The sequence below is a fragment of the Grampus griseus genome (genome assembly GCF_964374135.1).
Source record: "Grampus griseus genome assembly, chromosome: 7".
Lineage (NCBI taxonomy): Eukaryota > Metazoa > Chordata > Mammalia > Artiodactyla > Delphinidae > Grampus > Grampus griseus.
The window spans coordinates 30,857,131-30,881,330 of record NC_139001.1 but is presented as its reverse complement, the minus strand read 5'-3'; the positions used below and the strand labels follow the sequence as shown (position 1 = coordinate 30,881,330).

Below are 24,200 nucleotides of genomic sequence, written 5' to 3'. Positions count from 1 at the left end.
TACACTGATCCTTTTAGAAACATATTCATAGGAGAGCGTATCAGGCTCTGTGGGAAGCTCACCAGGCACTTTGGGTGTTTTTTATTCATAGTATAATAATATCCTCAGAAGGTAATGTAGGAAGATTTATGCTTATGGAAAGGAGCTCAGAAGTGTTAGTGACCTGTACAGCTTAATCATCAGGCCAGTTGTAGGACAAAGAACTCTGGCTCTTTTCTCAAACACATTTCATCTTCATCTAAAATACAGTCCCTCGTTTCCACCTTAAGTGTGATACTATCCTAGTGGCATAATTGTGATCCAGGAGTTAAAAGGTCAAATCAAAAAGTAGTGACACATGTACACGCTGCTATATGTAAAACAGATAACCAACAAGGACCCACCACATAGCACAGGGAACTCTGCTCAATATTCTGCAATAACCTAAATGGGAAAAGAATTTGAAAAAGAATAGATACTTGTATATGTATAACAGAATCACTTTGCTGTACACTGAAACTAACACAACATTGTTAATCAACTATACTCCAATATAAAATAAAAATTAAAAGAAAAAAGTAGTGACAGTTCTCTCAGACATACTGGGGTCTCCAGCTTGCAGAGTGATAGTTAAGTGACTGCAGAAGTACAGTTGGTTTACTGTTTTTAGTTATGTAACTTGAATTTTTTTCCACTCATTTGTTTTATCTACAAATTTTGTGTCTAGAATTGGTTCCATCATTCATATACGTGAATATCACACAAATAAAATTATAGTTGAGGCAATTCTGTGATATGTAGGGAAAGTAATGAGTACACCTAATTGAAGGTACCACTTGGGAGCTTGGGAACAGTTCCCTGGCTATAGACATAAATGGGTGGGACAGTTCTGCAGGTGGGTCTCTTGTCACCATGGTTTTGAGTACAGCTTGGAAGCTGGACATTAGCCTGAGGTGCTGCGAATGAGCAGTTGATGTTCCAGTAACAACAACACATATGCTGGGAGTACCTGCTACATTCAAAGTGTGGGCCTCAATTTTTGCAGGACCACTAGTATCGATAAGAGAGTGACCCCAGCCTTAAGTTGTTTATAATTTATTAGGAGCGCAGAGAAAAAATAACTATAGTGCAGGGAAGAGTGGAAGAGCTATGAAAGGTGTGTTGCAAACAAATTAATCATCTCAAAGTTAGTTGATTGAGTAGCAGATGCTCAGTGTCATATGTTCTATTCAGTTAGCATGGCAGAGTTGAAAACTAACGTCTTCATCACTGATAAATGTTGGGGTTTGTTAAGTATTTATTTCCATATGGCCAGCTTTAGCCATGACATTTTTGTTTTATATCATAACCTTGAGAGCTATGTACAATGTTCTGTTTTATAGGAGTTAACAATAAAATTCATCCAGTTGTATGCATGAAAAAGACTTCAATATCATACATTTCAAAGAACGCAAAATATTTTTCAAGCTTTATTCCATTGCTAAATGGATTAAATCACTGTCTTGGAAGTTGGAAGGCTGTAATCTATTAGGATGGTAATTAATGCCCTGAAAACATATCTAACAACATAGCTATCAGTGACATGAAAGAGTTAATGAACAAAAGCTGGTGAAATTTTGTTTTGTTTTCCCCTCTTAGACTTCTAGCAGGACAAGATTTATTACTGCTGCACCTTTCCTATGGAAATCAGGTTTTCTAAATGGGTAAATTACAGCTTATTGTAAATTGCTCAAGGTAATATTGGCGTCCTTTGTGCTGCAGGGTTTCCAGTGTGGGGTCTTTTAACCTTTGGTTCCATTTAAAGGAAATTTTCCTGAAAGATTTATTTTCCCTTTGATGGCATTTTTAGATGCTGTACCTGATGAGCAGAGAGTGCAGAGTGGTAAAGGGATAATTTGGGTTTTTATAAACTGAATTTCACTTGGTTTTTTTAGAGCTCTCATTATTGCAACATTCTGAGTATTTATTTTTAAAGAACTATATCCTTGTATATGTTCTAAATGTCAAGCGGAGCTACTGGACTGTTTGGTCTAAAGGCAAGTACAATACAGAACTTGAACGTAGCCATTTCTAAACGTATATCTATGTTGGTTTTATATAATTTTGATTCAAGGAATGTTCTGCTGTTTAGATTTTTTGATGTTTATTTCAGGTAACGTTCAAATCTGAAATGAAAAAATCTGAGTTGTAGTTATGTAGTACTTACCATTTTGTACAGCTGGACTAAGTTGGATTTTTTTAATACGTAAATCGGTCTTCTGTAGGATATAATAGGCAAAGCAGGATACGTGTTACAAACCAATTACTAAAATGAAAGGATTTTTTTTGCTGTTGGTTGTAGTTAAAATTGGCCATCTCTGGAAATGTAACTTTTCTTTTCCCTGTTTTTATAGTAACGCTGCATTAAGATGTCAGGTCAGAATATTTTTTTCTTTCTCTCTCTGTTTTGATATTTCATTTGAGAACCAATATTTCAAAAAATGTAGTGATTTAGTACAAATTCCTTAGTTCCAGTCAGATAAATAAACCTTACCAGATTCTGTGAACTGATTTATTGATAGGACTCTGAGGGATCACAGCCTTTTTGAGAACATTTGAAACATTTCTGAATTCTGAATTTTATTGAAGTTGTTCTTGAGAGGAGCGGAGTGGGAGAAAAGCCCTCTTTTCTTTCTGCAGACAGACTTAGACATCTTAACAAAGCTTTAATTTTCCTTTTTAAAGGTCAGTATTGAAGAAAAACGAGATAAAACACCTAAGACAAGTGGTCATACACACATTGTGCTGGGCACCAGTGACTGCTGTTAGGAACAGTCTTCTGTGTCCCATTTCCTATGATCTGTGGTAATGACATTTAAGACTGGCACAAATATTTGGAAAATATATATAGAAAAATACATGGAAAAATCTCCAAACTTCTTTTTACACAATGAATTTAACTTCTTTGCAATCTTAAGTTTATTATCTTTTTGTTAAAGAAAAGATTAAGAAAATTTACATTTTGTGTAAATGTACCTCTTTTAAATTTAAAAATTATCTTTGACTTTTTTTTTTTGTAAATAAACACATTTGTTTGGAGATGATCACAGATCCAAACAGTGTCTCTCCCAAAAGGAAGGTGGCTTGAGAGACCCCATATGCTGATCCACTCCAGTGGATCTTCCTGTGACCAGTGATGAGAAAGTTACAGGGTAGAGGCAGGCAGGCGGCTGCACGAGAGAATCCAAGATGCTGCCATGAGCTCTTGATTTTGTCTTCTCTCTTGGAACTGTCAGTGGTACCAGAGTTAACCTAGGGAGTTGATTTAGTGTCCTTTCACCAGGGGGATGCTCTGGTCTAACACTGCTCCTTCCCCAGTGGTGACATGTGCCCGGTTTTTAGATCCTACTGACTGCTGACAGTGGAGGTAAATGATTTGTGCCATGGGAAAACAAGCACTAACGTTCCTTAAGGTACCCAATTTGGAATGTATTTTATTTTATTGGACTCCATTTTTTTTTTTTTTTTTTTCCTGGGGTACGCGGGCCTCTCACTGTTGTGGCCTCTCCCGTTGCAGAGCACAGGCTCCAGACGCACAGGCTCAGCGGCCATGGCTCACGGGCCCAGCCGCTCCGCGGCATGTGGGATCCTCCGGGACCTGGGCACAAACCCGCGTCCCCTGCATCGACAGGTGGACTCTCAACCACTGCGCCACCAGGGAAGCCCCTGGACCCCATGTTAATAGAAGTGTTTGAGGGATCACATAAGGGGAGTAAAAAAGACTGCTTTGGGCAAGTAGGGAGAAAATCCATCTTGTCTGAGAGAATGTTCTCTTCCCTGTTGCCATCCCTACACTGACCTTCCTATCTGCAATTGGTAAATGAAGAGTACTGATGTGACAAAGTTAAATATAATGCCAGAAATTAAGATTTCACAGGGAAAACATTACAGAATTGAAGCTGAAGAGTAAAATAGTAAAGGGAAGTTTAAAAAGAATGCTAGCAATAAGCTAGTAAAAGTAGAAAAGGAAGTTACACATTTAACATTATATCACCTAAAGGAAACTAAGCTAAGAGTAATGCAAATGCTTTATAAACCAAGATTTAAATAAAAAAAGAAAGAAAAGAAAAAAGTGAGATAGTAGAAGATAATCTAAACACAGAAAGAATGAAACAACTGACACACATTCAAAGTGAAATCCCTAAAACAACCAACAATAAGAGTGAAGCCAGCTGAGTTTTTAAAGAGTTAGCCCTGTAAGGTAACGTAACTGGAAAAATGAAGAAAGCAGGATGCCTTTTTGAATGCAGTCCGCTGAAATGAGGCAGCTCCAATGGCTGGGGGCTCCGTGATGACCTCTGAGGACAAGAGAGAGCTGCACTGTGCAGGGGAAGACAGGACTCTTGGGAGTCTCCCATCACTGGCTCCTGTCCCCCAGCTCCTTCTAGGATACCTGAGAGGGCGAGGAGGTGTGCCCTGCAGTAAACAGCCATGCATCAAGCTGCCAGCCGCCAGCTTCCCCTTGCTGGCTTTGCACTGGCAGAAAGCTGCGTGGCTATCTCCATCCCTTTGTGAACCTACTCTTTGAGGGAAGGACTCACATTTAGCCCCGTGTTCTTCAGGCAGGCAGTCAAGGCGAAGTACCTGGCTAACCTCCGCATCATAATCAGCTATTTTATAATTTTTTTATAATCCAAATGTTTAATGTTGGTAATTCATACTTAGTTATTTTTCAATTAAAAATAATAGCGCACAAAAAAAAAAAAAAAGAAATACAGGGGGCTTCCCTGGTGGCACAGTGGTTGAGAGTCCGCCTGCCGATGCAGGGGACACGGGTTCGTGCCCCGGTCCGGGAGGATCCCACGTGCTGTGGAGTGGCTGGACCCGTGAGCCATAGCCGCTGAGCCTGCGCGTCCAGAGCCTGTGCTCCGCAATGGAGAGGCCACAACAGTGAGAGGCCCGCGTACCAAAAGAAAAATAATAGTGAGCTTTTTAAACATAGAAAAGCTATATTTTGAAAAGGTCTGCTTTTTCAGTTGCTGATAGAATGATTTTCTTACACCTGACATCACCTAATTAAGACTACCTACCTGTCTTCCTCCCCCTTCCTCAACCATCTCTCTCTCTCTCACACCATCTAACTCACACATGCAGTCCATGGGGAGTAACTCTTCAACTGCATATGTCAGCTTACTCAGAATTCAGGTACCCAGACTGTATTTATCAAGTATCCAAACTATGTGTGAAGGAGGTGTGCACACAGGGTGCCACCTTTGCAGAGTGTTATCTGTTTAATCTTATTCCCCAGAAGATTTAAGGGGGCCTTCTTCATAGAGTCGTTGCTATCACTGAAGGTCTAACAAGCACCGGCAAATATTATGAAGTCATAAAACCTAGTACAAATTTTAGGAAACGTATCTGTGGACAGGACATTCAAGGTCCTTCATTTCCTGTCTCTAACCTTTCAGTCCAGCCTTTGTTCTTCTATTTCTTTTCCTCTCAGCCACCAGGGACCTGCACTCCAAACACATCAAACTAGTTGGTTGGCATTTCGCAAATAGTGAATTTGCATTTCCTCCTCCCGGGCCTTTGTGTGTGTTGTTCCCTCTGCCTTGAAGGGCTTCCCAATTCTGCCATCCTGTGAAACCATGCTAATTAAGGCCCAGCTTAAATGTCATCTCCCCTCTATACCTTCTTTAACAGCTTCCCAGCAAACATACAGAGAAAGAATCTTCGCGCTCTCTTCCTGCGAAGGCATTTGGCTCATTCAGCTATTTCGTCACATGTCAGTGTTTATATTGACTTTCATGTCCATCTGCCCCTCCTACTACTAAATTGATAGGTTCTTGAGAGGGGGCATGTATCCTCCATTTTTAGCACAATAATTGGCATGTTATAGGTACTCAGAAAACGTTCCTTGAAGGTAGGAACAGAAGCACTCCACTTAGGTTTTTATTCTGCTCTACCGAACCGAACGTAACCTTTCCTTAACTCACTGAGGAACAGTTACGGCTAGGATGAACACTTCACTTCTATGTCTGCTTTTGAGTATTGCTCTGTTTCCTTTTAGCTCAGCTTTCTCTGTTTTCGATACAGGAGGTCTTCTATAATATTTCTTCCAATTTTTTTTTCTATTTATCAACTCTAGCCTGGAGATGCCATAATTGATCGTTTTAAAAGCTGTGCATCATTGTAAAGAACACTGAGAAGGCTTTTTTGCTTCTGGGTCTTAGGCTTTGTTCTAAAACATTGATGTTTGCCAGTGCTTCACCTCTGGGTGAGGAAGCTGTGTTAGTCAGCGTTCTCCAGAGGAACAGAACCAGTAGGGTGTGTGTGTATGTGTACATTATAAGGAGTTGGTTCACATGACAACAGAGGCTGAGAGGTCCCAAGATCTTCAGTTGGCCGGCTCTAGAGTTAGGAGAGCCAATGTGTATTTCCAGCCCAAGTTCCAAGACCTAAGAATCAGGAGAGCCAATGGTATAAATCCCAGCCTGAAAGCTGGCAGGCTCAAGACCCAAAGAGAGCAGATGTTTCAGTCCAAGTCTGAAGGGCGGGAAAGACCAACATCCACGCTCAAACAGGCAGGAGAGATCCTTTCTTACTCAGTCTTCTTAATTCTATTAAGGACTTCAACAGATTAGATGAGGCCCACCCACATTAGGGAGGGCAGTCCTCTTTACTCAGTCTACTGATTGCAGTGTCAATCTCATCCAGAAACACTTTCACAAACACACCCAGAAATAATGTTTAACCAAATACCTGGGTGCCCCATGGCCCAGTCAAGTTATTACATAAAATTGGCCATCACAGAGGCCATGTTCTGCATATGTATTTTACCAGTGTTGCCAAACAGTTGACTTAAGGAAGCAATTCTGTCTATGAAAAGCATCACGTATTTTACAAAGGGCAATGAAATCACGGTCTTTGCAAGAAGTTTATAGTCCCATTTGATACTTGCATTTTAATCATGGAAGAAGTATAGAGTGAAAAAAAAACATATATTCTAGTCAGACATAAGACAAGAGTCTCAAATGTAATGATTTTAGGAGCTAGGCAAACTAGTAATAAGTGGAGTATGTTGCGTATACACCAAGCCAGAATGGTGGAAACTGTGGTGCATAGGAAACTCAAAACCTAGTTTAACAGTATGCAAAATTTTTAAAGCTGTAACTTCAAATTAGCTTTCGACTAATTTTTTTCCCTTGTTTAGCCATTAACTAGCTACGGGACTTTAGAAATTAATTTTTCCAGAACTCAGTTATCTTATTAGAATATATGGCTAATCTGTAACCTCAAGATTCTTTTCCTGTGTTTTACCAGCCAGTTAAGTTTGAGAGGTTATGAAGTGACACCTTTGCTGATTTAAAGAGGTCTAATAGGAATTCTGAAGAAAAGTGGTATGCCATCCTCTGAAGCAACATAATCTGCTTTCCAGTGACATTATAATGAATAGGTCTATTGTTTTGTGAACTATCAAGAGCAGAAATATCCTAATCATAGTTTTGTATCAAAAAAGTACTACGGGGGCTTCCCTGGCGGCGCAGTGGTTGAGAGTCCGCCTGCAGATGCAAGGGACGCGGGTTCGTGGCCTGGTCCGGGAGGATACCACATGCCGCGGAGCGGCTGGGCCCGTGAGCCATGGCCGCTGAGCCTGTGCGTCCGGAGCCTGTGCTCCGCAACGGGAGAGGCCACAACAGTGAGGGGCCCGCGTACCGCAAAAAAAAAAAAAAAAAAAGTACTACGTATACTCACATGCCTCATGATGTCAGATGACCAAATGTCTTGATAATTAGGTAGCAAGTCTCTAGAGATGTTGACAAGTCTGTACGGATGCATGCGTTCTAAAGTTTGAGGACTGCCTCCTGTTGTGAAATAGGATAACTTTCAATACATATGTGTTGGTGTATGTTGATTTTTCTTGTTCAAAGTCTTTTCATGTACTCTGGAAGCTTTCAAACTATAATTTAAAGCAGGACAGCTTCTGTGGATTTATGGAGTCATTTTCTCTTTGGCTAAAGCCCTCCATGGTCACAGACCACTAGACTGAAAAAGGCAGCCGAACCCGTCCAAAGACCAGCATAAATTTTCAATGGTAGGGAAAACGGTTCCTGCTTGTTAAATTAGAGAGAATATAGTATTTGGCAGCTACATATAAATGATGTTTTTCCCCTTTGAGTTAGAAGCAAGACTGTTAGAGATGTGTGATATTTGACTCACGTTTGTCAAGTTTAGCTACATTAGTTGAGGATAATTTGCATGTAATATCATGTGCTTACTTTAGACTTCCATTTGGATTTGACTAGATAAATGGGTTCACTCTTGCCAAAAAGCTCTCAGTTATGGACACATTTAAAACAATTTTTCCCCAGCACACAGGGGCTGGACATGAACATTAAAAAAGAGGATGCTGTCGTCTCCCCAGACTCTGACCCAGTCCTCCAGTATTTATGTCATGGGGTTTTCTAAGTGCAGTATCAGGCATTCGCCATTGGTTGCTTGCTTCCACATTCCATTTATCTTCTTGTTTCATAGAAATTATGAATTTTAGTCCAATAAAAATAGGGCTTTTCCTTTTGGTGATTCATTATTGGAAACCATTTTCACTGACTTTAAGGGCTTTGGGGAGGAAAACATGTTTATCCTTGACAGATCTTGGTATTTTTCCATGTCTCACAGGAACCTTTCCAAGTCTTTTTTTCTCTGAAAACAAAATAAATTATAAGAATGGAGTCTTTCTAAACTAAAGTTGATTAACTGTACAGGCTTTCTAGAGTACTTTCTGAGAAATGCCGTACAGCATTTCCAGTCATGAAACTTGTGTGAAAGGATAGTAACAGAAGGCAGCGTCTTCATTCCATTTCATCCAAAGATACTCTTATGAAATACGGTTTTTGCAAGCAGTTTATATTTGGAGTTATGTTTTGTTAGCAAAGTAAGTTATATTTCTATGGATGGGAATTATTTTTCCTAATCCTAATGTCAATACCCTATGAGTAGAAACTAGGTACAAAATGTAAGATAGATATTATGCTATAATTAGTAACTTCCCAATCCTCGTCTTTTAATCCTCTTTTAATTTTTCATTTGATGCTTATCACTTGGCATGGTGATATACCTACTAATAAAATTATATATCTTTTTATTTAATAGATATGTATTGTGTTGAAGAAAATGTCACATTTTTTAGATGTTAGTCTATTAAATTATTATAAATCAAGTCTATCTTATTAGTCAAATATTCAGTCCAATATTGCTGTGGGGTGGGAATTGGTCTCTTTAAATTGAGTTGTGCATTTTTAATTAGACTATAGTAAGGGATATTCTTACATTAGATACACACTTAATCTCTAGATACTAGATATTATCCAGGATACAAATTGAGTTGGGTCTTAAAGGATGAATAGGGCTTTTGGTCAATAATAAAAATAATGATAATGATAATAATATCTAGGGCCTAGCATTAAAGGAACACTTTATTTTTCATGGCTAGGCACTCTGATAAGTTGTATCTCATGTAATACAACAATTCGAAAGGTAGGCTCAGAATAATGAGGAGGTGCTGAAGTTTAACTGGCTTCTGATTCTGGCTTTATCACTTACTGGCCACGTAATCCATCTAACCTTTCAGTATCCCCAGTTTTGAAGAAATTAATTGTAACTACCTCTAGGGGTGGTATGAAAAATATGTGAGATAATACAGTCTGATACTCTGTGTTTAAACTGATAAGTGCTCAATAGATGTTAGCTGCTATCCTTCTCCTTATTGTATAGATAGACAGAATGGTTGAGGCTCAGAGAAGCTACATAACTTCCCTACGTTTAGAAAGTGGTTGAGTCAGGATTTGAACTCGCGCAGTCTGGCTCTAGAGTCTAGGTTTCCAACTACTATGGATTCTAGGAAAGCAATATATACAGAATGTTACTTGGATACATTTATATATTGTAATATGATTGCCATTGTAGTGATATTTATCACATTACATAATTATAGTGTTCTTTTGCATTTAAATGAAAAAACATTCCAGCATTTCCCTTTGATTTAAGCTATCTTCTAAGCCAGTATTGCATTTTCAGTGAATAAATATGAGCTAGAAGTTCAAATGGAAGACTCTTTGAAGAATAGGGAGTTTATAGAAGAGGTCTCACCAGAAACATGTACGTGAGCATCCCTCCAGCTCCCACCCCACCACAACAAAGGGCCCAAGTACTGTAGTTCTATAAACTATGCCTTCTCACTGCTCTGGATTGATTTGACTCAAGGATTCTGACTCCAGCTAGTAAAGTTCACCAGGACTATAAACAGGTGTGTAATAATTGCCAAGGACACTAGACATTGCATATCCACTAGCCAACATATATTCTCCCTGTTGAGGGAATAATGTGGGATATCAAATCACAGTCAGATTACTTGGGGAAAATGAAACCAGAATGAGTTTAGAAAGGCACATGATTCAAGCAGGGCCAACGTTATGGGTATGTGACCTGTGTAGTTGCTCAGGGCCCCATGCTTATTGCCATCTTGGAATTCTTTAAATATTTGAACAAGGGCTCCACACTTTCATTTTGCACTTGGCCGCAGAGGTTATGTACTCGGTCCCAGATTCATGAGTTTAATGATACCACACTGTAATCCCCATGTCTCACCCATTTCTCAATAAAGGTATCCCTATGAATGGGGCTGTAAGTTTTTTCTTTGATCCAATGGATCCCTTCAACTGGATAATACTTAAAATGACACTGCCAGTGCATTCGCCTCTGACACCATTTGCCTGGCCTCTCTGACTCTCATATTGACATACCACTTCTTTAGCTTATTTATATAGTGAATTAAAGTTGTCCTGGGTGTATATCTTTACGTTGATTTTGTGTATTTATAAACAGACCTTTACATATTTATTGAATAGATTATCTCTGAGAGAATTTTTGTTTCCTGACTCGGTAAGAAGTGCCCCATATGTTACTTCTGTGTTGTAGATGAAATAAATGTCACTAAGCTTGAAATTTACTTGAAGATGGGATTAACTGGCAGAACAGATTGGATGATAGAATATAACAGAGACTATGTTGGTAAGATAGAGAAATGTGGCTAGCAACCCAGTAGTCACTAGGGCAATGTCAACTGACCTATGACAGTTATGCTTTTAAATGAACAATGAAAAGAAGACTTGGGTGAGAGTTAAAGACATAAATACATTTTTTTTAATACATTACTGTAAATAGGTCCTTTCTAGAGTTTTTAATCCTTGGCAAAACGAGGGACAGGGAGGCAGTTTACAGGAAAGCAACACACATGATTGATGGCTGGATAGTAGGTGATATAGAAGAAATGTTAAAAGATACAATAGAAATTTCTCTTGTCTGGGGGACAAAAAATAAGGGAATCTTAGAGTCTTCAAGTACATAAAAATTTTTTAAACAAATTTTGTTAATATATATTTTTTACATTTTAATACTGATTAAATGTGTGGAATTTCAGCATAAAGAATTTGCAGAAAATGACAGACATTTGGATTATAAAATCATTGAAATATTAAAATTTTTTTGTGATTTCTTTATTGTAATAGCTTTTGTCCATCTGTATTTGTTTAGAATATGAATGATGATTTAAAAACCAGTCCCATCAATCAAAACATTTCCCACCTGCTCTCTCTTAAGGGACTATCAAAGTAGTAAATTAAATCAACATTGTTTTACTACTTGTCCATCATAAAGCATTACTGGTTCCAGGTGAGTACCTCTTTACAAGGGACCTTTGAAGATTTAAAAGAGGGTTTTAAGGGAATAGAATACCATGCAATGAAAAAAATTACATCATAAACAAAATTGAAAGGCAAATTGGCAAAAAATAAATTTGCAAAGATAAAAAAGACAAAATATACTTGAATAGCTTATTCATGTTGATGAGAAACAGTAGAAGCAAAATGAAAAGAAAGGCAAAGGGTATGAACAGGCAATCCATTATTGAAGAAACAAAAATAGCTTATAAAATTATTTTGAATAACACTAATAATCAAAAAATTGACTTTAAACAGGAGAATGTAATTTTGTCTGCAACATCATCAATGACTGAGAAAATGACAGTCCTATACAAAGATAATTTATATTTTCATGCATCTGGAATGGCAGAATAAGCTAAATTATGATATGGCTAATTGTGTTATGAAATATTATTCAGTCAAGAATTTTCTTCATTTTTTTGCAAACTAAAATTAGAGAAAATTGCTCTCAAGAAAAACCTAAGTGAAAATATCAGAAAACTAAATTGTGTGCTATGTAGTATGGCTCATGTAGTGTTAAGGTACACACACACACACTCTCTCTCTCTCTCTCTCTCTCTCTCTCTCTCTCTCTCTCTCTCTCTCTCTCTCTCTCTCTCTAAGGAAGACTGGAGGAAAAGCACCAGCACTGTAACAGTAGTTTTCTGGGATTTGAGCTGATCCTTGTGTGTCTTTTCTGTGTTTTCAGAAGTCTTGTAACAACATCCTTTGAAGTTTTGTTCATATTCCCTCCCTTCCCCACCACCAAGACACAAGCACATACCACATACACAGTTGGCTGGGGGGAACTGGTGGAGTTTGTGATCCCCACACCTTCTTGCCCCAGGGGAACTGGTGGAGTTTGTGATTCCCCACACCTTCTTGCCCCATACTTTTCTTTTTTCCTGGAAAACATAAAAAACTAAAGCAGCAAAGTGTAAAAGAGTCCTTTGGGTTTGGGAATATCAGACCGAAGACGGGGTTTTGAAATGCAGTTACTGCGGATGGTTATAGCAACCTGGATTTTTGGGACCAGTCCTCATTTCAAAGCTCGCATCCCATTTTTGCCATAAGTAGGCTCAATATGTTTTAATTTTTGATTTAGCAATTGTACTTCTTATGCCTACGGAATATGTTTTAGATGTTTTAGAAAGGCCTTTTGCACTAAAGTTAAAAATTTACAACTGACTCACAAAGATCATCTTTCTACAATGAAAGACAAGACCTAGGATGCAGCTGCTCCCGGAGTCACGTCCTGTGACTGTGAACAAGGAGCAAGGACCCCAGGCTTCATCTTCAGGCCCCAATTAGTGAGGCATCATTCTATGTGAGTGTAATATACCCACGATCATAATTACAAATCCTGACATTTAGAGGCTCCCAAAGTCAACACCCATCCCAGCAGGGTTGGCCACATTATCAGGAGTTAAGGAGATGTAGAGCAATTAGAAGCCAAAGGAAAAGGTTAGCTCTACCACTCAGACGGAAGGCGTTCAGGAGCTAAACCCACCTGCTATTGCAGTGCTAATCTTTTTTAAATATCGGCTTTGAAGCCTTGTCATCCGTGACAAGGAGGATCTGAGTCTAAATGGAATGTTTAAGGGGAGTGCTTCCTCATCCCTCAATCAGGCTGCATGCTGACCTTTCTGTTGTCTCCACCAGTTGCTCGTCTTATCTTGAAATCCCAGAGAAGGTAGAACATCATTGGACCTGTCATGAGGTCAATCAGCCGGTGCTCAGGCCAATTTGCTAAATGTGTCCATGCTAAAGAGTCTGTTCCTTCCCCAGCCTGATGAAATGTAGCACCAATTAATCACTGACTAATTTTCAGGGAGTTGTGACCTTGCTCATAATGGTAGTACATTCATTTACCTGGCTTTCGGGGTTCTCAGACCAGGAATATGAGGCCACCTCAGGGACATGTGAAGCTGCTGAAACTTGTGTTTGAGGCTACCAGGGTGACAGGCTAGGGGATACTTGCCTCAGGCCAGCACTGACTTAGTTTATTTAGAATGTTCTGTGTGGCTTGCACCCCCTAAAGATGTTGCGTATAGCTCAAGTGCATGCAAAAGACATTCTTTGTTTGAAAATTTTAGTGATATAGTAAGGTCTCATTGTTTTTTCTATCAACCTATCAATTCTTTATTTGTCTTTAGAAGTTGATGGCTTTGTCATCATTCTCCATGAAGGTTTATTCTCTGAGAGCTGTTGCGTTATCTTAAAAGCAGAAAGGTTTCTTTTTTTTTAATTTTATGAAATAGACTGCTCTATTTGTAACCAAGTCTCATAAATTAAAATACTTGTCAAAATAAATGAATAGTATGTTTGTTATATTCATGACTTAAAATCACGTTTGATTGCTTACTCATTAATCCACAAAATTAAGCAATACACCCTGGATTGCAGTCATTAGTACAAAATAAGCAGGGTTCTTCTAGCAGTCAAATGTAATGGAGAACACTGTACAGTTGTGTTTGTTTCAAAACTAGGTATGCTAATGTGCAAATTTGTTTTACAATTTTAAAAGGTTTCCTCTGGAAGAAAATCAGATACGTAAATGTAGTCCACCAGGAAACAGGATTGGGATTATAATGTACTAAATGGATTTTAGGTGCACAAATTGTAAGACGCAGTTCTGGATTGAACCTCAAGGATGGGCAGAAGCTATTTTGTCCTATACAGGAGCATGCCTGGTAATGAAGCTTACCTTTATTCCTATGTGCATGGAAAATTAGGACACAGGTGGTATCCACTTAAAAGTGTAGACATCCATATAAAAGAGGCTTTGCTCTTCCTCTCGGATCTAGCAGAGAACTCCAATCACTCATTTACCTGACCCCCTTCTACCTGCCAAGTACCATACTAGGAGCTTGGAATATCAAGTCAATTGTACTTTAGTTCTCGCATGTTTAGAATGGGAATAATGGTGCTTTTCTCATAGGGTTTCTTGTGATTCTTAAATCATATACGTAAGCACTTTGAACAGTGCCGAGTGCATAATCAGGGCTATAAAATACTTGTTAAATATATTTTTAAATGATGTGACCCATGGTTTCAAGTAGCTTACGGTTTACTTTTAGACAGAGGTAAATAAATCAATGATCTTTTGTGCTGTGTGACCAGTGATGACAGACACCTGGACAGGTTATTGTGGAAACACCACAGAGTATGGTGGAGAGCCTCATCTGGGAGGCTGTAACTTCATTTTGAAAGCCATAATAGATAATGAAGAGGTTTTTTTGTTTTGTTTTGTTTTGCGGTACGCGGGCCTCTCACTGTTGTGGCCTCTCCCGTTGCCCAGCACAGGCTCCAGACACGCAGGCCTAGCGGCCATGGCTCACGGGCCCAGCCGTTCTGCGGCATGTGGGACCCTCCCAGACCGGGGCACGAACCCGTGTCCCCTGCATCGGCAGGCAGACTCTCAACCACTGCGCCACCAGGAAAACCCATGAAGAGTTTTAAGCTGGAGCAAGACCAAGCCAGATCTGTGTGATGGAAGACCACTCTAGCAGTAGTGTTACGGGTAAATGTCAGGGGACTGGAGTGGAACCCAGAAGTGGATTGGGGCGCTGGCAGTAGACATGTGAGGACCTGGCCAGAGGTAGTGTGGCATTTCGTTGTAATGGGATAATTCCTGCAGAGAGAAATCACTCATATTACAGCAAGTTACTGCCTTCAAGGATCTATTGACATAAACTCTGATGGCTGTGGTAGCACTGAGCCTCGGCTAAGACATTGCCGAACTGTATTTCTGAGACAGTGATAGCTTTGGTTTGGTCAGAAAATAGAATTTGTAGGGAAAATGAAACTAAGCCAGTGAAATAATATTCAGTGTCAATGTTACATCATTGTAAATGTATGTATGCTTTATAATTTACAAAATTATTTTCCCATATGCTATTTTATGCTTTCTGGTGTCAGATACACTTGTTTCAAATTGAATAGTCTTTCAAAAACGCAGATTAGGCATGCACGATTTAGATAAGAATAACTCGAAGAAGAAGTCATTTGTGTGTGTCCATGCGTTGTAAAACAGCCTAACTTGTATCTTCATTTCTAATACTGTACACTCTCCTAAGACTTTCAGAGCCCTTGGGATTGGATAGAATCAAGGAACCATCTACCGATATACTGGGTAAATGGGAAGCGAAGCCACCCAGCAGATTGGCCTCATCCCTGAAAATTTCCCAGCCAGTTTAACCCAAGTATCTTCTGCTTTCCTCTGGGTATATTATTTTTAATATGTGTAATTCAGAGACAGTGGAAATATTACTGACGAGTATACTGAATTTTTTATATTTCTGACATTTGTGTTATCCTGATGATTCTTAAAACTTCCTCCCGGTTTCTGTACTTGTTTACTTTTCCTGTAGCTGCCCCCAGGTACCCTAGGATTAGGGTTTGGTGGCTGCCAGCTGACCTTCATTGAGACCCTTTGCCCAACCACTGCTGTGGAGGTGGAGGGCACCGAGGAAAGGGCTCCTCCGGCTTCCTCTGTGTGTATTAGATAATGAGTTGTGAATGTTGTCTCATGAATGGTGAGCTATTATTACTAAGGAAAGTAAAGAATGCAGCAAAGCAAACTCGAGATTCTCTTAAGTTTGTCAAGCGGTAACACATCATCTTTGAAATTTTAACTCAAGGTAGTCAAAAGAAAAATAGGATTCAGTATAACTTACTACATAATTAAAGGAAGCAAATGTATTTTTGGCTGAAATAGGGGTGTTTTTTTAATAGGCATATTTTTTGTTATTATGGGACAATTTAGGCTTCTGCCTCTTTAAAAAGTGATAAGGATAAAAGGGGTTCTTAGTACGATTGAATAAATCATGTTTTATTATTTTCTTTAGAATGCAGCTTAAAGCTGTAAAGTTTGTAAAGGTCCCTATTATCGATTTTCAGTTTGGAGAGGAAATGAAAATTGGTTTTACCTCATTTACTGAATGTCGATTGAAGTTTCTGAGAATCAGAGCTGTTACACGCTTGTTCTGAGGCTGCTAGATCTGATGGTAGCATCTGATGAAGCTGCTAATGTGAGCCCGCTAATTTTTAAAATCCAGATTAAATGTTTTTAGCTGGCTGTCAAAATCCTTTGAAGGCAAAGGGTCCATTTTCAAACCTTTGTTTAAAGCGGCATAAAATTAGCTCAATAGCCAGTTGTGATTTAGTTACAAGCAGATGCATACATTGAAACGAAATTCTGCAGTGTTTCTCCCAAAGGTCATAATGTGCTTTCTCTACTTGTGAAATTGTTGTAATTTCACAGTCTTACTTAGATTTAATTGTGTCTATTAAGATTTGAGACAAATGATTCCAGCTTTATTTTGTAGGATACTTTTTTCTTTGTCTTTTCATTCTACTTGATAGTTGTTGCTAACATGGAATATGTATGAAACAGTAAAAAAAAATATATATATATATATATGGCAAATAAGCCTTTCTTAGTAGTAAGTTAGTTCACTTGACATGTAATTAAAATGGAGCCACGTATCTCTCCGTGTAATTGCTTATCCCAAAAAGATAACTTTTATAAATACAGTTTATTATGTTCTATGAGCATTTGGATCATTCTTTTTTATTCTCTATGTAGACTAAAGATAATAGCATCAGATTATGAAACCTCAGGCTGTAAAAGTGACAGAATGCTACAGGCTGGCGACGGGGCAGACCACCTCTTGAATATGGAGGGACTCTGCAGTAAATGTGCTTGGTGGCGCTTACTATTAAAATATTTACTTGTCAGTATAGAAAGTAAAGGCATTGCTATATTGCTTCGAGTTATGGTAAAAATAGAACAGACAGCACAAACCACGTATTGCTAGGTGGAAGAACGGCACTGCATGTCTGAAGGTTGTGTGTTCTTGGGTGATGAAGAGCAAAGAAAAGAGAAAAACAAAAATTACCTATTTGATGTGTTTGATCTTGGTACTTTCTCTGTTCCTCTGTCAACCCTGTGATGAAGAGATTAAAGAGAAGCAACAAAGTAAAAACAGAATAGGGATAAACAAGTCAAGTGGGACTCAGTCCAGGAGCCAGGGAATGCTAGCTATGGGAGGAAAAGGAATTAACATTTACCCTTCCGTTGTGTACCAGGCTCTGTGCTAAGCATTTAGGCATGTGAGGAATATCATCAACGACGTTCATATTCTGCCTCCACCCCACTCACCCCCAACACACACCCATGAACACACACTCACTCACACCTTTACCTTGTTTGAGTATAAATATAGGTCTGAGTCCTTGAAGAGATATTGATGATGTGAAATTGTGAAGAGCACGTGGCTCTTTCGATCAAGTCTGTTATTCCGGGTTATGGGTTTTGTAAATTATCCAAAGCTCTTTTATTTCTTTCTGATCTTTGAGGTGGTGGTTGTTGACTTGTACATTATTTTGACCTTTACAAGGTAAATACGAAAAAAAAAAGATTGAACTATTCTTTAAAATAAAGCTTTTGCATCATATATTTTCTAGGTAAATTCTAAATAATTTCAGATGTTCCTTCCGAATAACCCCTGGGGAAGGAGTAGTCAGGGGGTAGTTACCAAACTAATGCCTGATCTTGGAATTGGAAACACCATCAGCATTGGCAATTGAGATATAGTTATTGAAAATAATTTGTACATACCACATTAATGTACCTGTTTTCTTGTGTTTTCCTCAGTTCTTTTTAGGAAGTAGGTATTTTCCTGAGAAATACACTCCACCTTGACCTCTCAAGTAGAGGTACAAAACACATGAGGTCATTGCCTTAATTTTACTGACAGTTAAAGAGAAAATCTTTTCATGTTAAATCAAGCATGGGAAGCTGGTAAAATGTAAAATTGACATGAATTTGTAAAATAAAAGCTGAATGCTTCAATTTTGAGTTCATGGCATGTCAATTCAAGCTGTGCTTCCACTCAGTTATTCACATTTGTTTTAAAACTACTTCTGGGGACACATCCAAAAGCTTCACACCAGGTACATCAAAGTTGGAAGAAAGATTGGAAGAAAGCCAATTGGAAGAAAGCAAGCAAGGGGGTGTCTGGGACCAAACTGCTAACCCTGCCCATCTCTCCATCCACCATCCACCCTAGTTCAACTCTTCCACTCCTTCAGAAACCAGATCAGCAGATTGTCCCTTTCAAACATGAACCAGAAAAGGAAAAGAAAACACGTAATCTCCATTTCAAGAGCAGAAGCCATTTCTGCCCCCCACCCCCACCCCCACCCCTGGTGTTGAATAGAAAGTAAGGAATTTCTCCTCCTATCATAACAAAACGGAAGCAACAGTAATAATGATGATGATGTATTGAGTGTCTTATAGGTTTATATTGGTCATTTATACTCATTCATTTAAAAAATTAATTTTAGCGTTTTAAAAACACATGAAAAATCTAGCTATCTTTCATTGCTATATTAGGTTTCATATCCTTTTTTGCATCTTTTCACTTGTTTATTTCAACAAATATATGTTGGGTGCCTGCCATCTCTAATTCACTGTTCTAGGGATACAGCAAACAACAAAATTGACAAAAATCATTGTCTTCTTGGAGCTTATAATCTAGTATACTTTCCTAGGGAGTTTTACAGGGAGGACAGGCAAATAAATAAGACAAATAAGAAAAACACATAGCATTGAGTGGTGACAAATACTATAAAGAAAAATGAAGGGAGTATGACAAGTGGGGGCAGGGGGAGAGGCGGCATTTCAATTGAGATAGTGTGGCCAGTGAAAGCCTGGCGCTTGATAAAAATGTGAGGGATCGAGGAACAAGCCATGCAGGTATCTGGTGGAAGACTGTGTCAGGCAGAGAGAACAGCAAATGTAAAGACAGAGAGGGACAAAGAAGATAGCATAGCTGGATAGAATCCTGAGAACAAGGGAGAGAATCATCAGGACATGGGGTCAGCACCTTCACTGGGAGCCCATTACCATACAGGGCATTGCAAGGACTTGGGCTTTATTCCAAGTGAGGTGGAAAGGTATTACAGGGTTCTGATCAGAGGAGAGATGCGATCCGCCTTAGGTTTCAGCAAGATCACACTGGCTGTTGTGTTGAAAGTGGATTGAAAGGGAGCCTGGGTGGAAACAAGGAGTCCAATCACAGAGCCCTTGCAGTAACCCATGGGAGAGGCTATAGGAGCTGGGTCCAAAGAGGTGACAGTGGAGGGGGTAAGAAGTGGTCAAGCCCTGGTTATATTTTGACATTTATTGACCAATTGGATGTGTGTGCGGTGTATGAGAGAAAGGGAGAAAGGGAAGGAAAGAGGGATTGAGGATTACTATAAGTCTTTTGGCCTGAGCAACTAGAAGGATGGATTGCCATTAATTAGGGATGTAAAAAGCTTATGGAAAGAGCTTTGGAAGATCAGTTTTTCAGTTGCTGACATGATAGGATAGGCAATTGACCATATGAGCCTGGATTTCAGGAAGAAGCTCTGGGTTGGAGATTGAAGTATGGAATTTATCAGCATATACTTATATCTTTGCCATGAGACAAATTCAATCACAACACAAATTTAGAGGTATTCACTTTAACGTTTTTAGAGATAAGTGAAAGGAAACTTAATGGAGGGGCCAGGGATTTGAGGACAAAACTGAGAGAACGTGGTGTTCTGGAAGGTAAGTGAAGAAAACCATTTAAGGAGGAAGCAGTGATCAACTGTGCCCTAAAATCAAGCCAGAGACGCGACTTTGAATTTAGCACCGTGGAGACTGTTTTTGGTCTTGATAAGAGCGGTTTCAGTGGAAGAGAGGGGTGAGAGCCTGGCTAGAGGGGCCTCAGGAAAGAATAGGAGGACGGAGATTGGAAACTGTTCTATGGAGAGCTTTCAAATTTGGCTTTAGATGGAAGGTGGGAAGTGGGGTGGTTTCAGTAGGGGTGAGTCTTGAGAAGGTTGATTTGTTTTTGGTTTTGGTTTTTTGATGAGCAGGTGAATAGCATATTTGTAAACTGACCTACCTGTGTGTATCTGGGGATTAGATGCCTAAATGCTGATAGAGATCTGTGGGGATGGGAGTTTTGATTGGAAGTAAAGTCTGTTTGAACAGATCATTTTGGATCATGTGGTCTTATGAAAATATCACTGCTGTACTGAGTGACATGAAAATACTGGCAACACATAAGGAGAACAGAAGGGGCACCAGAAGATGGATAGGACAGCAGAAGAGGAAGGCGTCCAAATCAAATATTGCCTGTTTGCCTTTTGCATAAAGTTGAGGTTACTGCAGTCCCTAAGGTGTCAGTGGAAAATCTCCCACATGCCACAGAAGTTTAGTTTAAATGGAACCTTAAAAGAAAATTTTTTATAAAGATATAACTCTTTTTTTTTTTTTAAATGTTCAGCTCATCGCTGTGGGAAAGGTAATTTTGAATGGGTTTAAAGGTGGAATAAGGCCATTTTCATACACTGGACACTTTGGAAATCAGTCTGTCTTCTGTTGAGGGATTAGAACAGTGGTTTATGTTAATTACATATCTCTGTAACACTCTCCACCAGGAACTGTGTCACCAGGAATGTAGGTGTTCTTGATGAATCAAGTAATCCAGCTAACAGAGACCTACAGCATAGGGTTTAAATTAATTATCAGTGTTGACGCAAGTGTAAGTCTGGATATACTGTAGATGTTGAGATGAAGACTGGATGAAGAGTCTCTTATCAGCCAGCACTTGTGGTACCAGTGCCTTTGTCTGGGTGCCACAGATTCAGGAGCTGATTCTCTTCTTTCCAGGAGTAGAGACTTTATTCCATCCATTCATCCAGACATCCAGAGTAGGCTCTGTGGAGATAATTCCTGTCAATCATGAGATTGAGAAACAGACTAGGCAATTAATTAATCAAAGAGATGATGAGATTTGGGGAGCCTCCAGGTCTCACTGTCATCTTTGAGAAAGTCATGTATTTGCCTGTATCTCCAAAGAGCAGAATACACATTTCTTTAGGGCATAACATCCTCCTGGACAAGCTGTAAACATTCCATAATGTAGCCTCTCTTTTCACAGAGCTTTTTTGGGAAAATACAGTATGGTCTGAATCCCTGGATTGGACTAGATTCTAGTACAGATTACTGTTTAGTCTGTCACTTTGGGAAACAAACTCTCTGACTACCCTGTGTTCCCATTAGATAAATAGGTATAACATTGTTACTGCATATGCTCTGACCTTGTGTGAATATAATAGTAGTATGGAAAACAGTGAAGTATTTTAAGGAGAGAAGGTTACATAAGAGCCATAGATAATGATTTATTTGTGAGCTATCAAGTTTAAGCTTTTGTACTATACTTCTGAGTGATATCCTTTTTTTCTTTTTGCCATTATTTCAGGCACGTAGGATCTACTAAGATTTAAGGATGTAGCAAGAGGGAAATCTTACACAAAACTGTGTGTAGTACCAGTATAATAAGCCACTTTGCCTTGTTGATTAGTATATTAAAATAAATGTTACAAGTATGTGTTAGAATTCACCAATATGTAAAATTGAAATTATGTCACAGGAATAGTGATGAAAATAACACTTCTATCACATTTTAAAAGTTGATTTTGTTTTCCTTTTCAGGATTTAAAGTGTTAAACTCTTCATTTTGGCCAGATGATTAGAAAGATATAGTTCTCCTGATTATTTTTATACTAGAATAATCTTTCATTATTAATCCATTTAAGTCATCTCAAATCGGTTCATCAGTGCTACCAATTAAAAATAGAAAATGTATGTGCTCAATTTCAAGAATTAAAAATAATACCTTGGGAGTAGCATTTCTTTCCGTGGTGAGAGGATTGTTGGATTTTCCAATTAAAGAAGTCTCCATACTGGAAATGAGTAGTCAATTATGAAGGTTATTTTTGAATAGCCAATTTGCATATCCCTAATTGTATTCATTTCTTTTGAAAGACTGAACTTGGAATTTATGATGTTTTGATTGGTTAACCCTGCACTGGTGTTATTAATACTACTGCCAACAAGGTTCCCCTATGAATGGGGCTTTGAATGCCTTTCCTAAATAAATGTTTGAATGATAAGTAGGTTTGTTTTATTTAATGAATGGAAATTTCTGAAAATTTACTAGCAGTTTTCTAAATTTGCACTCACTGCACTTTATTGGATTGACAGTAACATCCCTGAGCTGCCTACTGCACTCATACTTGGACATTTCCACATCAGCTGATGAGAGCCATTGGAAGTTCCTATCGTGATGCTGTCTGCTGGCCAGAAACGCCAATGGCTGCGTCTGCCATTTATACAGCAGTGTTTGCCCAATTACTTGATTATTTTATTATATGTTGCCCCTATTTTAAGAAAAATGACTTGGAGATGGACAGTTAAACGTTTTTATATTAATGACGAGAAGCATAGTTCTCATATGAAATAAAATTGAGATGAAGATGGGAATAATTAAAAGTTCTGAGGTTTAGTGTCTTTGGACTTAAACCAATCAACATGGAGTTAGTTATGAAGGAACATAACGAAATTGCAGGCATGAATACAAATAGGATATCTATGTGTACAAGATAAACACAGATTGTGTGTAAATATACACATGTATGTACAGTTCTACTTATTATGATTGTGTCTGAAAGGCAGTTACAGTTAGGAATTTTATCGTCTTTACCTCTCTAAAACTGGAATGTCCTCTTTACCATGTAAGTCTGTTGTTCAAATCCTGCATATTCAACTTTCATGTCTGGCAGCACTCTTGAATGAAAGAGATACTGAAGTCCTTTTAGGCATATGAGAAAAGGTGGTGAGGGGAGGTGACGGCCATTTCATTCCTTCCAGAGGGTTAGCCAGAATTGGATCTCTATTTCAGGAATATACAAACAAACCATTAATTATTTCTTGGCCATGGCACTTTTAGGCATAATATTGAATTAAGAGTTGTGCTACAATAATATTAAAGTTTTCAGTTTTAAGAGGTCATTTTTTTTCAAAACCAAATAAAGATCACAATCAGCTAGATACAGGGTCGATGTGATATGCACGTTCTACAAAGTAATTAGTGCTGTTGGATTTGTTTGTAGCTGATTGCTGTGTTTGACGAACAAGAACCACTCCACAAGATCGAGAGCCCCAGTGGAAACCCCGCAGGCCGGCAGAGCCCAGATGCTTTTGAGACGGAAGTGGCTGCCCAACTGGCTGCGTTTAAACCAGTTGGTGGGGAAATTGAAGTAACCCCTTCTGCTCTGAAATTAGGTAGGTGTGTTATTTTAGTGGCATGCTTTCACCTGGTTGAAATACCTCATCTTGCTGGCTATGAGTTTCTTCTACTTTATGACTTACCCTGTTAGTGTTTGCCTTTAAAAACATAAACCTGGTTTGTCTTTCTCTACATTATTTTTTTTACGTAGATCTTTGCAGCTGCTGATGCTCAGGCAATAGATGCAGTGTTTTTCTTGAATTGCAAGTGAATCTGAATTGCATATCCTTGAAGTTACTGGGGAGGAGTTGGACTGTAAATGATGAGCTTCATCCGTAGCATATGAGGACTGCTTAAATTTTTTAAA

At 38.7% G+C, this 24,200-nt stretch overlaps 1 protein-coding gene across 2 annotated transcripts in view; it reads left to right on the top strand.

Moving 5' to 3' along the window:
* Positions 1-24,200, top strand: part of PARD3B (par-3 family cell polarity regulator beta) — a gene marked incomplete at its 5' end in the record, with an annotated part of 1,039,339 nt that overhangs the window by 362,959 nt on the left and 652,180 nt on the right. For both annotated transcript variants that reach the window (XM_082658175.1, XM_082658174.1), the window contains one exon: positions 23,718-23,889. In XM_082658175.1, coding sequence (XP_082514301.1) covers positions 23,718-23,889 — 172 coding nt within the window. The remainder of the gene's footprint in view (positions 1-23,717; positions 23,890-24,200) is intronic.